The sequence below is a fragment of the Mastigoproctus giganteus genome, chromosome 5 (genome assembly GCF_048544385.1).
Source record: "Mastigoproctus giganteus isolate SK-2022 chromosome 5, ASM4854438v1, whole genome shotgun sequence".
Classification (NCBI taxonomy): Eukaryota; Metazoa; Arthropoda; class Arachnida; order Uropygi; family Thelyphonidae; genus Mastigoproctus; species Mastigoproctus giganteus.
Genome location: NC_143579.1, coordinates 100,980,992 through 100,997,320, shown reverse-complemented (window position 1 = coordinate 100,997,320; position 16,329 = coordinate 100,980,992). Strand labels below are relative to the sequence as shown.

Below are 16,329 nucleotides of genomic sequence, written 5' to 3'. Positions count from 1 at the left end.
TAAGGGAAGAGAGTGAATTGAAGATATTTACACTTTTATTCGAAGGAATAAAAGTGTAAATAAAAATAAAAAGGCAGAGATAGCGAGAGATTAAGGAGAACAGGAATGTCGCATCATCTGCATATTGCACTAATACCTTTATGAATGGGAAAAAGTAGAAAGATAAAAAGTTAAGAAAAAGATATTAAAATTACTGAGCTAGATGGTTTTGTAAAGTCCATCCTTTTAGTAAACACCCTTACTGTATAAGGCAGGAGTCGGCAACCTTTTCTGAGTGAATAGCCATTTTTGATCTAATTAAAAAAAAAAAGAGAGAGAATCCGAAGAGCCGCATCTCAGCTCAAGCTGAGAGGAGGGGGAGCTTTCTTAAGAATGGAATAGAGTGGGAAGGTGTTTTATTAAAAATATATTATATATATATTTTGCAATGCTATTTATTAATACTGAAAAAACGTAACAAACATCCAATTAGGTACAAATTAATATGACTTTTGCTGCTGAACTTCTTGAGTGAGTCTCAACATCAGATGAGTATGCTGTAGTTTTTATCATTTAACATGCAGAGAGACTCTCATTGTTCAGACGGTTTCTTGATTTATATTTAATATAATTCATGTTAGAAAATATTTGTGTGAATTAGTCTAACCAAAAACTCAGAAGTCCAAACGCAAATATTTTCGAATTTATATACTTGTCCGGTAAATGCTACTCCATGCATCAAACACAATTTAGCTTGTTTTTTCAACTCATCTATTGCCGTCCATTTGTGAAGAATTGCAAGGGCAGCCTTTTGCCTTTCCAAATCCTCAATTTCAACTTTAAGGCATTTTAGTATTGCACTCCACATGTGCTTGATATTTAAGTCCTCTAACTCCATTTCAAATTGTGCTTCATGTGGCTAAAAGTTAGAGCCATAGTTACAAGCTAAAAGAGCTGTGGGTTGCTGACTCCTGGTGTAAGGTTCAGTAGGAAAAAGAGACTAATACAAAATTCTTGCATGGTAAGAAGTGGGGGGAGGGGGGGCAAGAATTGTCAGTTTTTATTCTCGGGCCTCCTTTTTTCCCTCTCGGCTTCTTATCACGCAAGAATTTGGTATTAGTATCTTTTTCCTACTGACACTTACACAGTCAGGGACCTTACTAAAAGGACGGGCTTTACGATCCCCGCTAGCTCAGTAATTTTAATATCTTTTTCTTAACTTATCTTTATACTTCTACCTTTTCCAGTTCGTAAAGCTATTAGTGCAATATGAGGGTGATATGAACATTACTGCTGTCCTTAATCTCTCTTGCTATCTTCGCCTTTTTTATTTTTATTTACACTTTTATTCCTTCCCTATTCTCAATTCACCCCCCCTTCCTTGTACCATTTGCTTGCACTAAATCTTAAATTTTATATACATACTCTCCTTAAATTATATACATATCTCTCTATACATTAAAAAGTTTTCCTCCTAGTGATATTTATTCGAGCCAATGGCAGAAGAGAGCGAAGCAATTACATCACTACAAATGCAATTAATCATTGACAACTGTCTCCATAGCGCTCACCAACTTCGTGCACATGATTCACTGTCTAACATTTGATGTTCCGCTGTAAAGTTTTTTGTATATTAATGAATATTGTATATTTGTAAATAGTTTAGTAATTTGTAAATATTTCAGTCCTGCTTTTTTGGCTGCAATAATATTCCTCATGTATTATGAGAACCTGGAGCAAAAGGCCTTTTTCTAAATGACCTGTATAAACGCAGGTAAACAATTACATAGTGATATTTATTCAAACTTGGAAATGCCGCACATTACAAATGCACAGGTAAATAATTACCATATTTCCCCATGTATAAGACACACACCTTAATTTTGGGGCCCGAAATTTGAAAAAAAAAAAATGTATTACATAAAGTTATTGAACTCAAGTTTTATTCATCATAAAATTCATATAACTCCTCATAACTTGAATTCAGCACTGTACAAAAATCTTTTCTGAGCCATTTCTGGGCAGAACGTGGCAAAACGTAACCTAATATACCGGTAACAAGTGTGAAACAATGAGCGCAAAGACAACAAGCGTGAAATGCAAGTAAAAAAATCTACAACCACTGTGTAAGACGCACCCAGTTTTTAGACCCCAAATTTTTCGAAAAAAGATGCATCTTATACATGGGGAAATACGGTACATAGGTAATTTCCTGATTAGATAACGATCATAGTGACAAAATGTTTTTTGTCTGGCGGCACTGGGGATCTCCCCCAACTCGGCATTTTTACTCTGTGTAGAATACAATGCTCTGCATAAGGTCAGGGTGTGTGTGTTTGTGTATGTTTTGTGAAGTATTAGTGCAGGTTGTGTTGTTCCTCTGGCCACTTAGCCTCGGGGCCTGTGGAGAACCACTAACACCCCCGGTTTCCGCCACGGGGAGGCAGGCTAGGACACATTAGGAAAGAAGAAAGCTCTGGCAGGAATGAACCCTGGGGTAGCCTAGGCATCCAACGAAAGCCAAAAAAAAAAAAAAAACTTTTTTTTTTTATTGGAGATAATGGAGAGATGGGAAGAAGGGGGCAGTAGTTGAGGTACTCGCCTTAAAAGGTGAGACACCAAGGGAACCCCCTGATACAGGATGCCCATCCTGGTCCACAGGGTGAGAGATGAAAGTGGGTAGTGGGGTGAGCCATCAGAGCAACCAGACAAAAGGGGATAGGAACCACACAGGGTGGTGGGGGAAGGACACTCAACCACACCAACTGGTAGGAATAAAAGAACATAGGGAAAGAGATTCCTATGGTGGGGCGTGCTTTTTGCAGCTCTGTTGTAGCAACCTATGTAAAAAGTATGGTGATAGATAAAAAAAAAAACTTAGCACATACTAGTTGCGTGTCCAATACGATGCTTTCCTTTATTTTTTACGACGTTGATTTTAAATTGAATAGCTTCCTTCATTCTTTAGTGTCGCGTATGGTTTGGTCACCAACATTATAATGGTTCTTTAGAGATTTAACGGATGCACCGATTTCAAACTTTTGAATAATTTCAAGTTTTTGTTTAATTGAAAGCACAACTCTTGCACGTGCCCATCATTTTTGCAATTTATAAAATTGCAAAAATGATGGGTTGCTATTTATTTGGCCTATACAGAAACTCTGCATTTTCATCCTTGTCCACACATGTATATAGCATTATAAAACCCTTTAGACAGGCGATAAAATTTGGGATTAAGAACTACAATACATTATTTAATAACCTTAAGGACAGTAGACTTGGCGACAATGACAATTTATTCTCACTAGATGTTACCTCATTATATACGAATGTAAACGTTGAATACACATTAGATATTATTTGGAATATGTTAAATAATAACTCGATACCGATTAATTATACAAAGCTTCCTAGTAAGGAAATTATCCACTTAATTAAACTGTTAGTTGAGGCCAACTATATCACCTTTCCAGACAAAGTGTACAAACAAATTTTTGGTTTGCCAATGGGATTGAGCTTGAGCAGCTTAATATCGGAGATCTATCTCTCAACGATTGAGCATATACATTCAACGCCTTTTCAACCCTGTATCACATACTATGGGAGGTATTTAGACAATGTTCTAGTTATTACTGATAGTAGTACTATCCAAGACATTTTACATTCGTTTAATAATATTCATTCTAGACTCAAATTTACACTGGAAAAGGAGGATACGGATACAAAGTCATTAAATTTTCTAAATTTCACCCTTCCTCGGGACTTGGAATAAAATCCAATTTAACATCTATCGAAAACCTACAAACACCGGTATGCATCTACATTATAACATCTATCACCCGTTCATCTATAAAAGATCGATTATCTTTAATCAATTTCTAAATGCATACAAATATTCAACGATGGAATCTGCTTAGGGCTCAGAAATACAAATATTAACCAGCAGATTCTTAAACAGGAGTTATCCCCTTGCTACTATAAACTGAATTAGGGTACAAGCCAAAGATAGGATACAAAATACTACACCAACCAACAATAGTAATATCAAAAAATACTTTATTTCTGTCCCATATGTTGAACAGTGGCACAAACAGCTTAACAGATTCTTTAAAGATAGCAAATTTAAAATTGTGGCCAGACCAATATGGAAATTACACACTATACTGAACAATCGCTCAGTCCTTTCCTCATTTGCAACACAAATTAATGACCTGGTATACATTTCTTGCGGTGATTGCGACTTGTCTTACCAAGGTTCGACAATTTTCCTTTATATATTCATGTTACTCAACATGCAGCCTCAGTTTGCGCGCCTCGTTCAACAGCGTCAGAATTAGCCCTTCACGCAGTTAACAAAAAACATACTTTTCTTATTTAACGAGGCCAAAATACTTAGTGTCCAACGTAATTATACGCGACTTAATTACAGAAACTGTAGAAATTAAATTACACGAAAATTCTGTTAATGTTCGTCGGCCATATCTCATCTCCGATTCGTGGGCTTTTACGTGCATGTGCGAAGACATATAATCCCTATTTAAGTTTCATACTCACCCCTATTCGGTAATTTTCATTCCTGTGATCATGACATACGGTCAAAAAGTGTTGTCAGCTTCAGGAAGGAAAATCGTCTTGCAATTTTTCCCCCCCGTTAAATTCTTTTAATTATATTTTAAATTATTTGTTACTCTTATGTAAGTTTTTCGAATTTTTTGTTTTAATTTCTGGAGAGTATCATATGTAAGCGTTCTACGTACTATATCGAAGTAAACTTCTCTTATTTTTATTTAAAAAAAAAAAAAATCCAACATCCCTGACATAAATAACAAAACAAAATTTGTCCTTTTGCAGTGCAACGGAACACAACAATTTTCGTGATGCACTAGATAAAACTAAAGATTTGGTCTCTTTTCTTTTTTTTCTTTTTTTTTTTGCGTGGCAGGTATGAAGACAGCAGGGGTTGCAAGGTAATAGGTACAAAAATCTCCCAATGACAACTTATAAAGCCAGTTCTTGTCGTTTATTTACAACTTGCAAAACATCTGTTTATACCTATTCTAGTTATTAATTGAATCATAACATTTTATGATTTCATTATGAAATCATAAAATGTTGTATGAAATCATTTTATGATTTCTTTTTGATTTTTTTTTAAATTTGGAGTCTTGAAATGTCCCAGTTAATCTGATCCCAGTAAATCAAGGGTCTGCTATATATATATATATATATATATATATATATATATATAAATGAATATATATGTAACCCCTTAAAGGTAATGTTTAAAAAGTTACATAGGATAAAAAGGTATTCAGTTGATGAAATGGTTTCAGTAAATGAAAGATTAATGAGTCAGGTATGACAGAAGCACCTAAAAGTGCAAAGCAGCATTAAAGGATGCAAGAGTGTATAAGTTTGTATTAATATACTGAATTAATTGTGCATAAATGGATGTGAAAGTTACACAAAGTGCCAGTAACTAGAAGGGCAAGGATAGTTGAAAAAAGAAGTGTAGTAGATATGTGAAAGGCAAAAGAATGTTAATATCCTAAAAATTATGATGAATTAAGAAAATTATGGGCTAATTGCTAAACCAATAGAAGGTTGGAGAACTGTAAAGAAAAAATTAGTACAGCAAAATACCAATAAAACAAAAATAAAAATAAAGTGGTACAGTGTCATCAGATATGGGGAGAAACATATTTAGGTAAAGCAAAAGTGCCTGGTCTGATGTCAGCTGCAACAAATGATACATGATCAGGTATTTCAACAGGGGACAACACCTGACTATGTATCAGGAACTGCGTTTCTATACTTGTCCATAGTAGTAGAAGAAAAGTGAATGGCCAAAAAAAGCAACGAAAATGAAATTAGCACTTTTTAATTCTGTGTGCACAAGGTAGTCCCAGCGCAGTGTAATTTATTAAAGTAAAAATAAGGATCAAGTTCGAATAAATATGATTAATATAAATATGTAGAATTCAGTGTAGGATTTAAAGGATGCAACTTTGTGTAGATTGGAATTCAATAGTTCAATAAATAAATTTGGAACAAGCACATAGTATAGGGTGAGGTATTGAGGATGGGGAAGGGAAAAAGGAGTATTTAAAATAAAAAGATGAAAAATAGCAATAGAAGTAGGAATGTTCGTATCACCCTCATATACACTAATAGTTTTACAAATGGGAAGAATGGTAGAAATAGACAGCATAAAGATAAAAAGCAAAGAAAAATTTATTAAATTCACAACCCCAACAACTGAGCTTGTTGGGGTTGTGAATCTCAACCTTACAGTAAGGGATTGCTTATGTTCAACACTTTTTAACACTTTTGTTCAACCCTTTTTATTTATCTATGAAAGGTAGTGTGTTTATTTTTGTAATTTTGTATGAGTTTATCACGGTAAATTCCTACTATTCCAACCACATTTTTTCCCCCACGCTAATTTTAAATTATTTCCATACACTTGTGTTCTAAATACGACAATAGAGGTCACTATTTTCCCACTGTTTTGCATTTCTTCGCAACTTACTATTAATTCCGTTACGCTGCTATAAATTGCTTAATTATGTAGATATATTGCTAATGTGGTTGAAGTTTGCGTGCAATCATCTACTCTACTGAATATGTGCGCTTCATCTCTCCACCTTTTTTCTTCTACTATGTATATTTTTCCTGCCAGCTTATTTTTGCTACGCATTTCTTGAAAACTCCAGTTAGCGTTCACTTCTTATTATACCTTCGGTTTTCTTCTAGATTTGTTTTTCAGCATGTTTCGACCTACAGAATTTTTTCCTTACAATACAAACATTTGGTATTAGCTCCCTTTTACAATAATGCTTACATAAGGTTGGGCTTCATAGTCCCAGCAAGCTCGGTGTTATTTAATAACATTTTCTTTGCTTTTTTATCTTCCTGCTGTCTACCATTCTTCCCATTCGTATAACTATTAGTGTATACGAGAGTGATACGAACATTGCTACTATCCTACTTCTATTGCTATATTTTGCCTTTATTTATCTAAAATACTCCCTTTTCCCTTCCCCATCCTCAATTTAATACCTCACCCTATATCATGTGCTTGTTCCAAATTTATTTATTGAACTACTGAATTCCAATCTACACAAAATTACACCCTTTACATCCTACACTAAATTCTACATATTTATTCTAATTTGATCCTTATTTTTACTTTAATAAATTACACTGCATTGGACTACCTTGTCCATACAGTATTAGAAAGTGCTAATTTCATTTTCATTGCTTTTTGGCCATTCACTTTTCTTCTACTACTATGGACAAGTATAGAAACGTAGTTCCTGATACATGGTTAGGTGTAGTCCCCTGATGAAATACCCGATCATGTATTAATATTTGTTGCAGCTGAAATCAGATCAGGTACTAGGGGTTTCCCCCATCTCCGCGTATTGTAAGGCATAATTTGACAAGTTCATTAATGTGTGCAGTGTGTCTTACTAAATAGTAATAATTTATGATTTATAACAAAATAAGTCAAACCAATGACATGAAATTTTGTTATAAAGATTCTTAAAATATTCTAAGTAAACACTGACATTTTGAAATGGATTAGAGCTCCCATTCCAAATTCATATGAGGGTGGTTCAATAAAGAATCACCTTCATCTACTTCCACATAAAGCAGCAGAGTCATGATATTTTGTGTGTGGCATCATACATATCTGTGTACTAAAGATATAAAATTTCAGCTCTGGGTCTTAATTTTTTTTCTTACAGAGCTAAACGTGTCGCAAAGTAGCATCATGGACAAAGTTGAAGCCAGCGCTGTAATCCGGTATCTGTTCTTGAAGGGGAAATCTAAAGAAATCCACGAGGAGATGACTGCTGTATATAAGGATGAAGCCCCCATCCTCCTATGGCATTGTGAAGCACTGGCATAGACAGTTTAGGTGTGGTCGGACATCGATAGAACCTGAGCCCATTCCAGGTCGTCCCCATTCAGTCCTGATGACAGCACAATCAGAAAAGTGGAAAAGTTAATCATCGAAGATTGCCGTATATCTGTGCGTGAATTGTCCCAGGAGGTGAAGATTAGTGTGGGCTCTGTTGAAACAGACCTTCATGACCAACTCCATTTATGTAAATTGAGTGCAAGATGGATTCCCTGATTATTGACTGGTTTCCAGAAGGCTGATCGACAATAGAAATCACAAAATTTGTTATAGCCCTCTACCAAAAAAATGAGGAAGACTTGTTCTCTCGTCTAATCACTCATGATGAAAGTTGGATCACTATTTCTACCCCTGAAAGTAAAAAAGCAGTCCATGGAATGGCGACACCATGGTTCCCCACCCCTGAAGAATGCAAGGGTCCAAACGTCAGCAGGAAAGGTCTTGCTGACAGTGTTCTGGGATGAGAATGGCATAATAATGACTGATTACCCGCCGAAGGGTAGAACAATTACAAGTACCTATTATGCAAACTTACTCACAAAATTACGAAATAAAATCAAAACATGAAGGCATGACATAATGTCAAAAGGTGTGAGAATGCTTCAAAACAATGACCCAGTTCACACTTCTGAAATTGCAACAACACAAGCGGCCACTTGTGGATATGAAATACTGCCCCATTCAGCCTACTCACCCAATCTTGCACCAGACTACTTCTTGTTTCCTTCCCTCAAATCATTTCTTCAGGGGACCCACTTCCCTGACGATGAGACACATTTCTGCAACAGTCATGGTTCAAAGACCAACCTCACCACTTCTACAAAAACTGTATCCATAGCCTATGGGAAAAATGTGTAAATCTGCAATGTGGCTATGTAGAGAAGGACTAAAACCTGTGCCAAGAATCAACAGGCTAGCACCTCTGCAGCTAGGTCAGGGCAATTTTTTATTGAACCACCCTCATAGTAATACTGCTGGAGGGGGAAACTAGGGAGGGAATACTATGAAACCAGAAATGAATTTTGAAAAAAGTTGATTAATGTGAAAATAAACTTTCATTTATGCTGATTTCTGTAGGAGGGGACGAAACATATGCTCTGAAATTCTAACTGGACCTGAAATTTTCCTGAGGACCAACAGAAAGTAGATTGAAAATTTAGCATTGATGGGATAGGATGTTTCTTTTTTTTAGTGAATTATTTTTAAAAGATGAGGTGTAAATTGAGAACCTTTATTTAAAGAAATAATAACATGACATGTTCCAAATGATCTCTGGCACAGCCAACACTTTGTTGCAGTCTTTGCATAAAACTGCATTAATCACTGTAACAAATTTAAATTAATTCTTCCAATTTCTTCTGTAATCCGGTTCTTTAGTCCTTGAATTGAGTGGTCTTGCTTTGTAAATTTTGCCTTCAGATAACACTAAATAAAAAAAGTTTGGGGGGGGGGGGTCCCCAAGGCAGGAGATCTTGATGGCCAGTGGATGTTGCTAAACTTTGTAACATTCTCCTCAAAATTCCCATACTTTGTCATGAAAGTCATGACAAAGTATGTCATGATGGTCAACTAAGTCATGATACTGATCACATTGAAAAGCCTGAACACACGGGAGAACAGGAGTTTAATGATTGGGTGGACATAGATGGCAATCTACAAGTTACTACAGCTTTAACAGATGAAGAAATTGCCCAGTCTGTTACTGACAATTTTACCAAGGAGGAGGAAAATGAAAATTAACCTGAACGAATTTCAGTTACAAAACTGGCAAAATCGTGACACTATAGCCATCTGGAGCATTGAAAGAAACTGGTGCAAGCGATCATGAATATACTCTTATACGATATTGAAAAACGACTTTATAGTGATAATTTAAAGCAATCTAAAATAAGTGACTACTGTATTTTAAATTATAATCAGCACTTACTATGCTTACATTACAACTTAGGTAACATACACAGCATGTTACATTTCAAGTGCATTCCATTTTTTCTTAAAACTGAATCCCCCCCCCACCATGATTAACTGAAGTGAAAAGTAAACACAGTAAAAATAAAACTATCTTAGTAATTAATTACTATGATAGTTTTATGCTCTCACAATTTAGCTGTTCAGTTTAATTACATTAATTACATTCAGTTTAATTGTATGTTTATTGCTCTTCTCTGGTATACTTATCTCTCTTATGTCCCAGGAATTTCTTTTTTCCCCGTACAAAATTCGCAGCAAAAATTGCCGGATTTCTATTTGTCTGATTTTAATTAAATTTGGGATGGCTTGACAAATGTTTAAAATATAAAATTTCATTAAAATCTGTCCACTGGTAGTCGAGTTGTTACATGAAGACAATAGGTGCTTATGCACATATGATAACACAGCTAAAAATACTTTGCCTGAAGTTAGAACAGTTACGTAACTAATTTACAAGTGCAGTCAGTTCTTGCCTGGAGGTATTGTTCTTGCTAATGCTTGGCATATTAAATGAGTTACTGCCTCACAGTGGTTGTTGTTGTTGTTATTTGGTTTTTAGGAGCATTAGCAACTAAGGCCATATTGCTCCGGGATATGCGGTGGTCATTCCCTGACCTTTCCACATCCTCCGTATTTGGGCCTCACAGTGGATTCACACTGTTTTCTGCAAGGAAGAGAATCTAATGATGTGGCCTATCTACTCCAGTGGATATATAATTCTTGCTTGGCATTCTCATCTATAATGAAACAGAGTAACTTTTGTTTCAGCTGCTGAAAGTTTTCTTTTGTCAGAAAATTCAGTGTGTACATGGTTGACTTCCCCATCCCCCACCCCTCCTAATTCAGTAAGCAGACTGTTTCTTCTGAAAAGCAACTCAGAGCTGATTTATTCCACCATGGTTTTGAATGCAGTTTTAATAATAATTAAAAAACGCTAGCCCAGTGAAAGTCTGCAGAGGAAGATTTCTGAAAGCATCAGAACATACATTTCACCTAAAAAAAAAGCCATTTTGATGATGGATTTAGAAATTTCTGAATCTCCCCAGCACAATTGCTCTGGAGGGGGTGTTACAGTTGTTCAAATTTGGAAGAGCAGCAACAAGCAAGCAGTCTGAATTCATACTGATGCAATGGCAATTTGCAAAAATTCTGTCAACATGTTATTTGAGCCATGTGATAGGGAATGGCTGTACAATGAAATCTAGAACTATCTCATTATCAATCAGCTTATTCCATGCCAATATGGGCTGGGATTGGAAAGTTAAGTCACCTTAAATAATTCTGAAACTGCTTTAAAATATTTCCATCGAAAGTCAACTGTCACATATGAGGCAAGTGGTATGGGATATATGGGACACTGTCACAGTGAACTTTTGAGTTGTGATGGCTTCAAAATTGTCAGTTCCAAAGATATATATAAATTTTATAATGGTTGTGTGTGTAGGTGGGTCTGATATACATCTGAAATTCTTCTACCTCTTTTGCAAGGCTGGCAAAAGAGGTCAAGTTTTCTTATCAAAAGTCATGGGCTAAATGCCAGTGATTTTTTGACAAGTAATGAAAATTTACATTCAGAACTCACATACTAGGAATTATGTTAAGTAAAAACTGGAAATTACATCATCATTTGATCAATGTAGTCCAGAAAAACTTCAAAGTATATACTTCTACAAAAGCAAAGTTATTGTGCATAAAAAGGCACAGACAAGGTACATGATGAATGCTTGGGGAGAGTAATTAGTAAAAGGTCTTGTGTAGTAGAAATTAAGATCAAATTAAGAAATTATGGACAGGTTTTGCTAACGCATAAAGGTACAGGTAAGTAGGTATATAAATCCAAGGAAGTGATAGCCAATTTTGAAATAAAGGACAACTCTTCTCTTTGGAGAAAAATTTTTTGAATGGCAGATGTTGCTGCTTGAAGTAAAAGAGGCCAAATAAGTAGTGCCAGGCTAAATATAGTACTATACAAAGATGCAGGATAATGCATGGGGATGACTTAATAAGATTAATTAAATAAGCAATACTAAAATGAAATAAATAAAAAAGTGAGAACATACCATACATTATGATCTTCAGTGGGTTTGAGGTTTTTAGACAGAAATGGGAAACAATGAATTGGAACAACAGTGCATTCTTTTCCCTCTTCAAGTTGATCAACTGAGAATGCACATCTCGGGTGGGCAACTTGATCTGGTGGCAGTAGCAAATGAATTTGGAGTTGTATGAAGAGGAGAATTCTGAGTACGACTTCAGAATTCTTCTCCCACAACTCCAACTTCATTTACTGCTGCTCTTTCTGACAGATCAATCTATTCATGCAAGCACCCCATACGTTCTTTCTTTTTCCTTGTCCAAAACTTCAAAATCCACTGTGGAAGACTGCAATAGTCTGCTATTACGAAAACAAAACATTTTGTTTTTGCAATGTTTATTTAATTAATATTCTTATTCAGTTATCTCTATGCATTATGCTGCACCTTTGTACAGTACTGTATTTGTTGACCTGCTATACTTTAAGGAGCAACATCAGCTGTTTAATGAATATTTTTTTTCCCTTGAAGTCACAGAGTTCTGTTTCTTTATTCAAACTTTCTCAAATTATGTCACCTGCATGTGAAAGATTGCCCTTTAACACCTATGTTTGTTCAATGCCAATTTAAAAATCTAATGGAATATAACATCTAAAGAAGATAAAATTGTATACAAATCACAATAGTGCTTTGTAAAAAACAAAAATAAAAGAATTGGAATTAAAAAATTAAAATGGACTCATGGGTAAAAAAAAAAAAAAAAGTGCATTTGCAAAAAGATAGAGAAACAACACAAAAAACTTGGGGGGGGGGGGGGGGACACGTATGTTGTTCAAAAATTACAAAGAATGGAAGGAAAACTGTAATAACAGACACTGGAGGGGAGGGTAAGAGAAAAAACATCTTGAAAGAGAGGGAACAAAAATCAAAGAATGCTTCATAAGACACCCCAGAAGAAAAAAAGAAACAAAAATAAATAAAATGAAGGGAAAAAGCTCCAAATGATTAAGAAAATTAACAAAATGCCAATTTAAAATCTGACAGCAAATTAATAAAGTTAGAAAAATACACTAAAGAAATGTGTTTCACCATGAATAGCTTATATAATCAAAGTCCATTAATGGGAGTGCAGTCAGTAAGACTGCTAAAATAACAATATGAAAATAGGGAAATTGGCTAAAACATGAAATAGTTCCAAATTTACAACTTCTCACTATAAAAAGCACTGTAAAATGCATTGACAGCATAATTTTTCACATTTTTGCAAATACATCTCTTTTCATATGCTATCATGTTTTGCTCTTCAACGTTATGAAAAAAAAAAAAAAAAAGGTTTGTGACTCTAGAGTAAGCATTATTAAAATTTTGCAATGACTTGCCATTTTGTTTCAAAAAGCCATCCAGCTGAACTGCACACTTGTAAAAGCATGATACATTAAAATTCTCTGATAGTACTCTGAAAGTGTCAAAGGCACTTCATGATAAATGCCAACAAGAAAAGTGGAAGTGTCAGCAAAAATAAACCCAGTTGTATGAATTATCTTTATCATTCCTCTTCACTACTCTTAAAAATAAGGAAAACACAGATACCATTTGCTAGGATGGTACTCCAAGGAATAGGAAGAGGAAGGAAGGAATTGCAAGTGTAGCCATTCATTGTGTAATGTTTGTATACAAGATACCACATAAAATGTGTTTCTTTTGTTATTCTATTGTTTATTTACAAGAACGATTATAACCTTTCTTGAAAATCAACAATTATTAGATTATCAGCTTTAATTCATAACTGATGGAGTTTATGTGAATACACATAAGATTTTCTCAATTTATGCTGTTTGTGAAACATTTATTATTTTACCTTTTAACCTGTAATTTGGATATAACAGAACCCATCATAACAAGTATAGTTACTTATTTTCTCATTTCTTGTTATAGTGGACTTTTAGTGTATTATATATATAGGGCCTATATCTATGTACAAAAATTATCATTAAGGTTAGCCAAGCTGTAAATGGCTAAAACACATACTTTTTTTTGACTTTGGGATGCTCTTTCCTGATGCTTTTGGATTTATAAGAAATTCCAAAACCCTAGTTGCAATTTCTTCCTTTGTTCCTGATCTCTCTAAATCAAGAACTTCACAAACATGTTTTAACATTCCAGTAGTTAACCTAAAATAAGTAAATGCAATGAAAGGGTGCATTTAGAATTTCACTTAATTTTTTTATATGTAATATAAAAATGTACAACATAACTGGGTATTCATTCAACTGGATCTAGATCATCTTAATAATTTAGTTTACCAAAACCAAATAACTACCAGAAATATTAAATATACAATTTCCATTGAAGATTATACTCCCGTAAAAGCGACTGAAAACAAATTTACAAATTTAATTTCAATTCAGTGTTAAATACTTTATTATGAAGTCTATAATTAATATTCATACCATCAACAGCTTTAGTATGGTTAGGGGAAAAAAAAAAAAAAACTAAGAGCTTATGAATTAGGATCATAAAAACTGACAGAGCCAAAAATGTACTCATCTTGGAACAGGATCATAATTGATAAAAATGCATCACGGTGACAGTAGTGGCAGGCTTGGTCGATGATCTTGGCATGGGTCAATGTCATGCTGGGTACACGACAAGTGCTTGGCAATCACTGACTGTTCCACGTCCACAGAACGAATTGCTTTCTTGTACTCAGAGATCTATAAGTCTTCTGCCAGTTTTCACCAATGTAACAGCAAGTGCAGTCACGGCAGGAAATTTGGTACACCAAGCTGCTGAGGTGTGGGAGGGGGTGGGTCGCTGTCTTAACCTTCAAAACAAAAGTCTGCAATCTTTTCTGCCCAGAAGCTGTAAGGACTTTTATCCCATAAGCCTGTACGATCCTAGAAAGTTGCAACAGGTTTGGATAGGAGGGGATAAAGGCGGTCATTGCTGAATGTGGCCCTAGGGCTGGCAACACGGGCACACCTATCTAAGGCACTGGCAGGGTAGCCACATTTTGCCAGATCTGCCTTTACCTTAACTATCTCAGTGCACCTCTCATCCACAGAACTGGAGTGGGTCCAGGCATGGGTTAGTAGGGCTCGGCACGGTGCCAAGAAGTTGGCATGCATGTGCTGACCGATAGTTGATGAATTGGCCAGCACATCGGCTTGCAACTGACTCAAGTCTTTAAACGCGTGCCCTCGAGCCAAACGAGGGAGTCCAAGAAAGGAAGAGCATTGCCCAGATCCAGTTCAATGGTGAATTGAAGGAAGGGCAACAGAGAATTGAGGTGATGCAAGGAATGATCACAAACACTGCGTCCACTCCTGACTAGCAGGGAATGATTACAAACATATCGTCCACGTAGTGACACCAAAATATTTTATTTTAACTTGTCCAAGTTTATTATTAAAGAAAATTTTTACTTAAACCTGTTTTATTTTATTTGTTTTCTCAGCGATACTCTATTATTATATATTTAATCATACACTTAAGATTTCATAAAATATTTATTGTCACATAAAAGACTACTGTACAAATTGGAGCAGTATGGCTTTAAGGACAAGTTCTGAAGTTAGCCAGATTCAGTGCCTCTACCATATTGGAAGGCAATTTATTCCACTGTCCAACAACTGCTGCCCAAAGGTGAATTTTAGGAGAAACTCATATTTATGCATCTCGCTTTTATAAAATAAAAATGTATATATCCCTCTATATATAAAATACCTGAGCCTTGTATTTTGATATAGCCAGTTTACATGGACATTATTTAGTTTAAGTAACTATGCTTGTTTGAATATATTTTATTTGTTGGTGAAACGGGTTATTTTATTTTTCTTTTCATCTGAATTTGTCCAAATGGTTGTATCGTCAATTTAGGGTGGGGTAAGAAAATTTGCCAAAGTTAAACACAGTAACTGCATATTTCATTTGTTGGTGAAACAGGTTATTTTTATTATTATATCTTCTGAATCCACAAAATCATCTGCTTTGTCGGTTAGAGTATCTAGGCTAGGAAATTTGCCAAATTTATTTGCAATTTACGAGTTGGTGAAATGGGTAGTTTCATATCATTACTAGGAAACTGAACTTGCTAGACAGTAGCAGGTCGAGTTTTCCAATTTCTGCTTGCTTATCCTTTGACAAAACACACCTGTCAATAACCATTTTGATACATAATTTTGTTCAACAAAGTTATTTTGTGCCACAAGTACTTCCACACTTCATAACTATTTGGAAATATGCATAAGGATAGCTAGCTGTGTTCATTTTTCTGAACAGCAGATTGGGTTTTAAGTATAGCAATATCCTGCATAGCACTGATAATTTGTACCGAAACTGTTCCATGTTATGTGAAACCATGCTGACTGAGGTATAATTATAAGGTTTTAATTGAATGCGTACCACAGAAACAGT

General features: G+C 35.1%; 1 protein-coding gene across 2 annotated transcripts in view; it reads right to left on the bottom strand.

The window, feature by feature from the left end:
- LOC150085587 (protein DEK-like) overlaps positions 1-16,329 on the bottom strand; it is a 252,237-nt gene that overhangs the window by 82,222 nt on the left and 153,686 nt on the right. For both annotated transcript variants that reach the window (XM_090374124.1, XM_090374125.1), the window contains one exon: positions 13,942-14,084. In XM_090374124.1, coding sequence (XP_090230250.1) covers positions 13,942-14,084 — 143 coding nt within the window. The remainder of the gene's footprint in view (positions 1-13,941; positions 14,085-16,329) is intronic.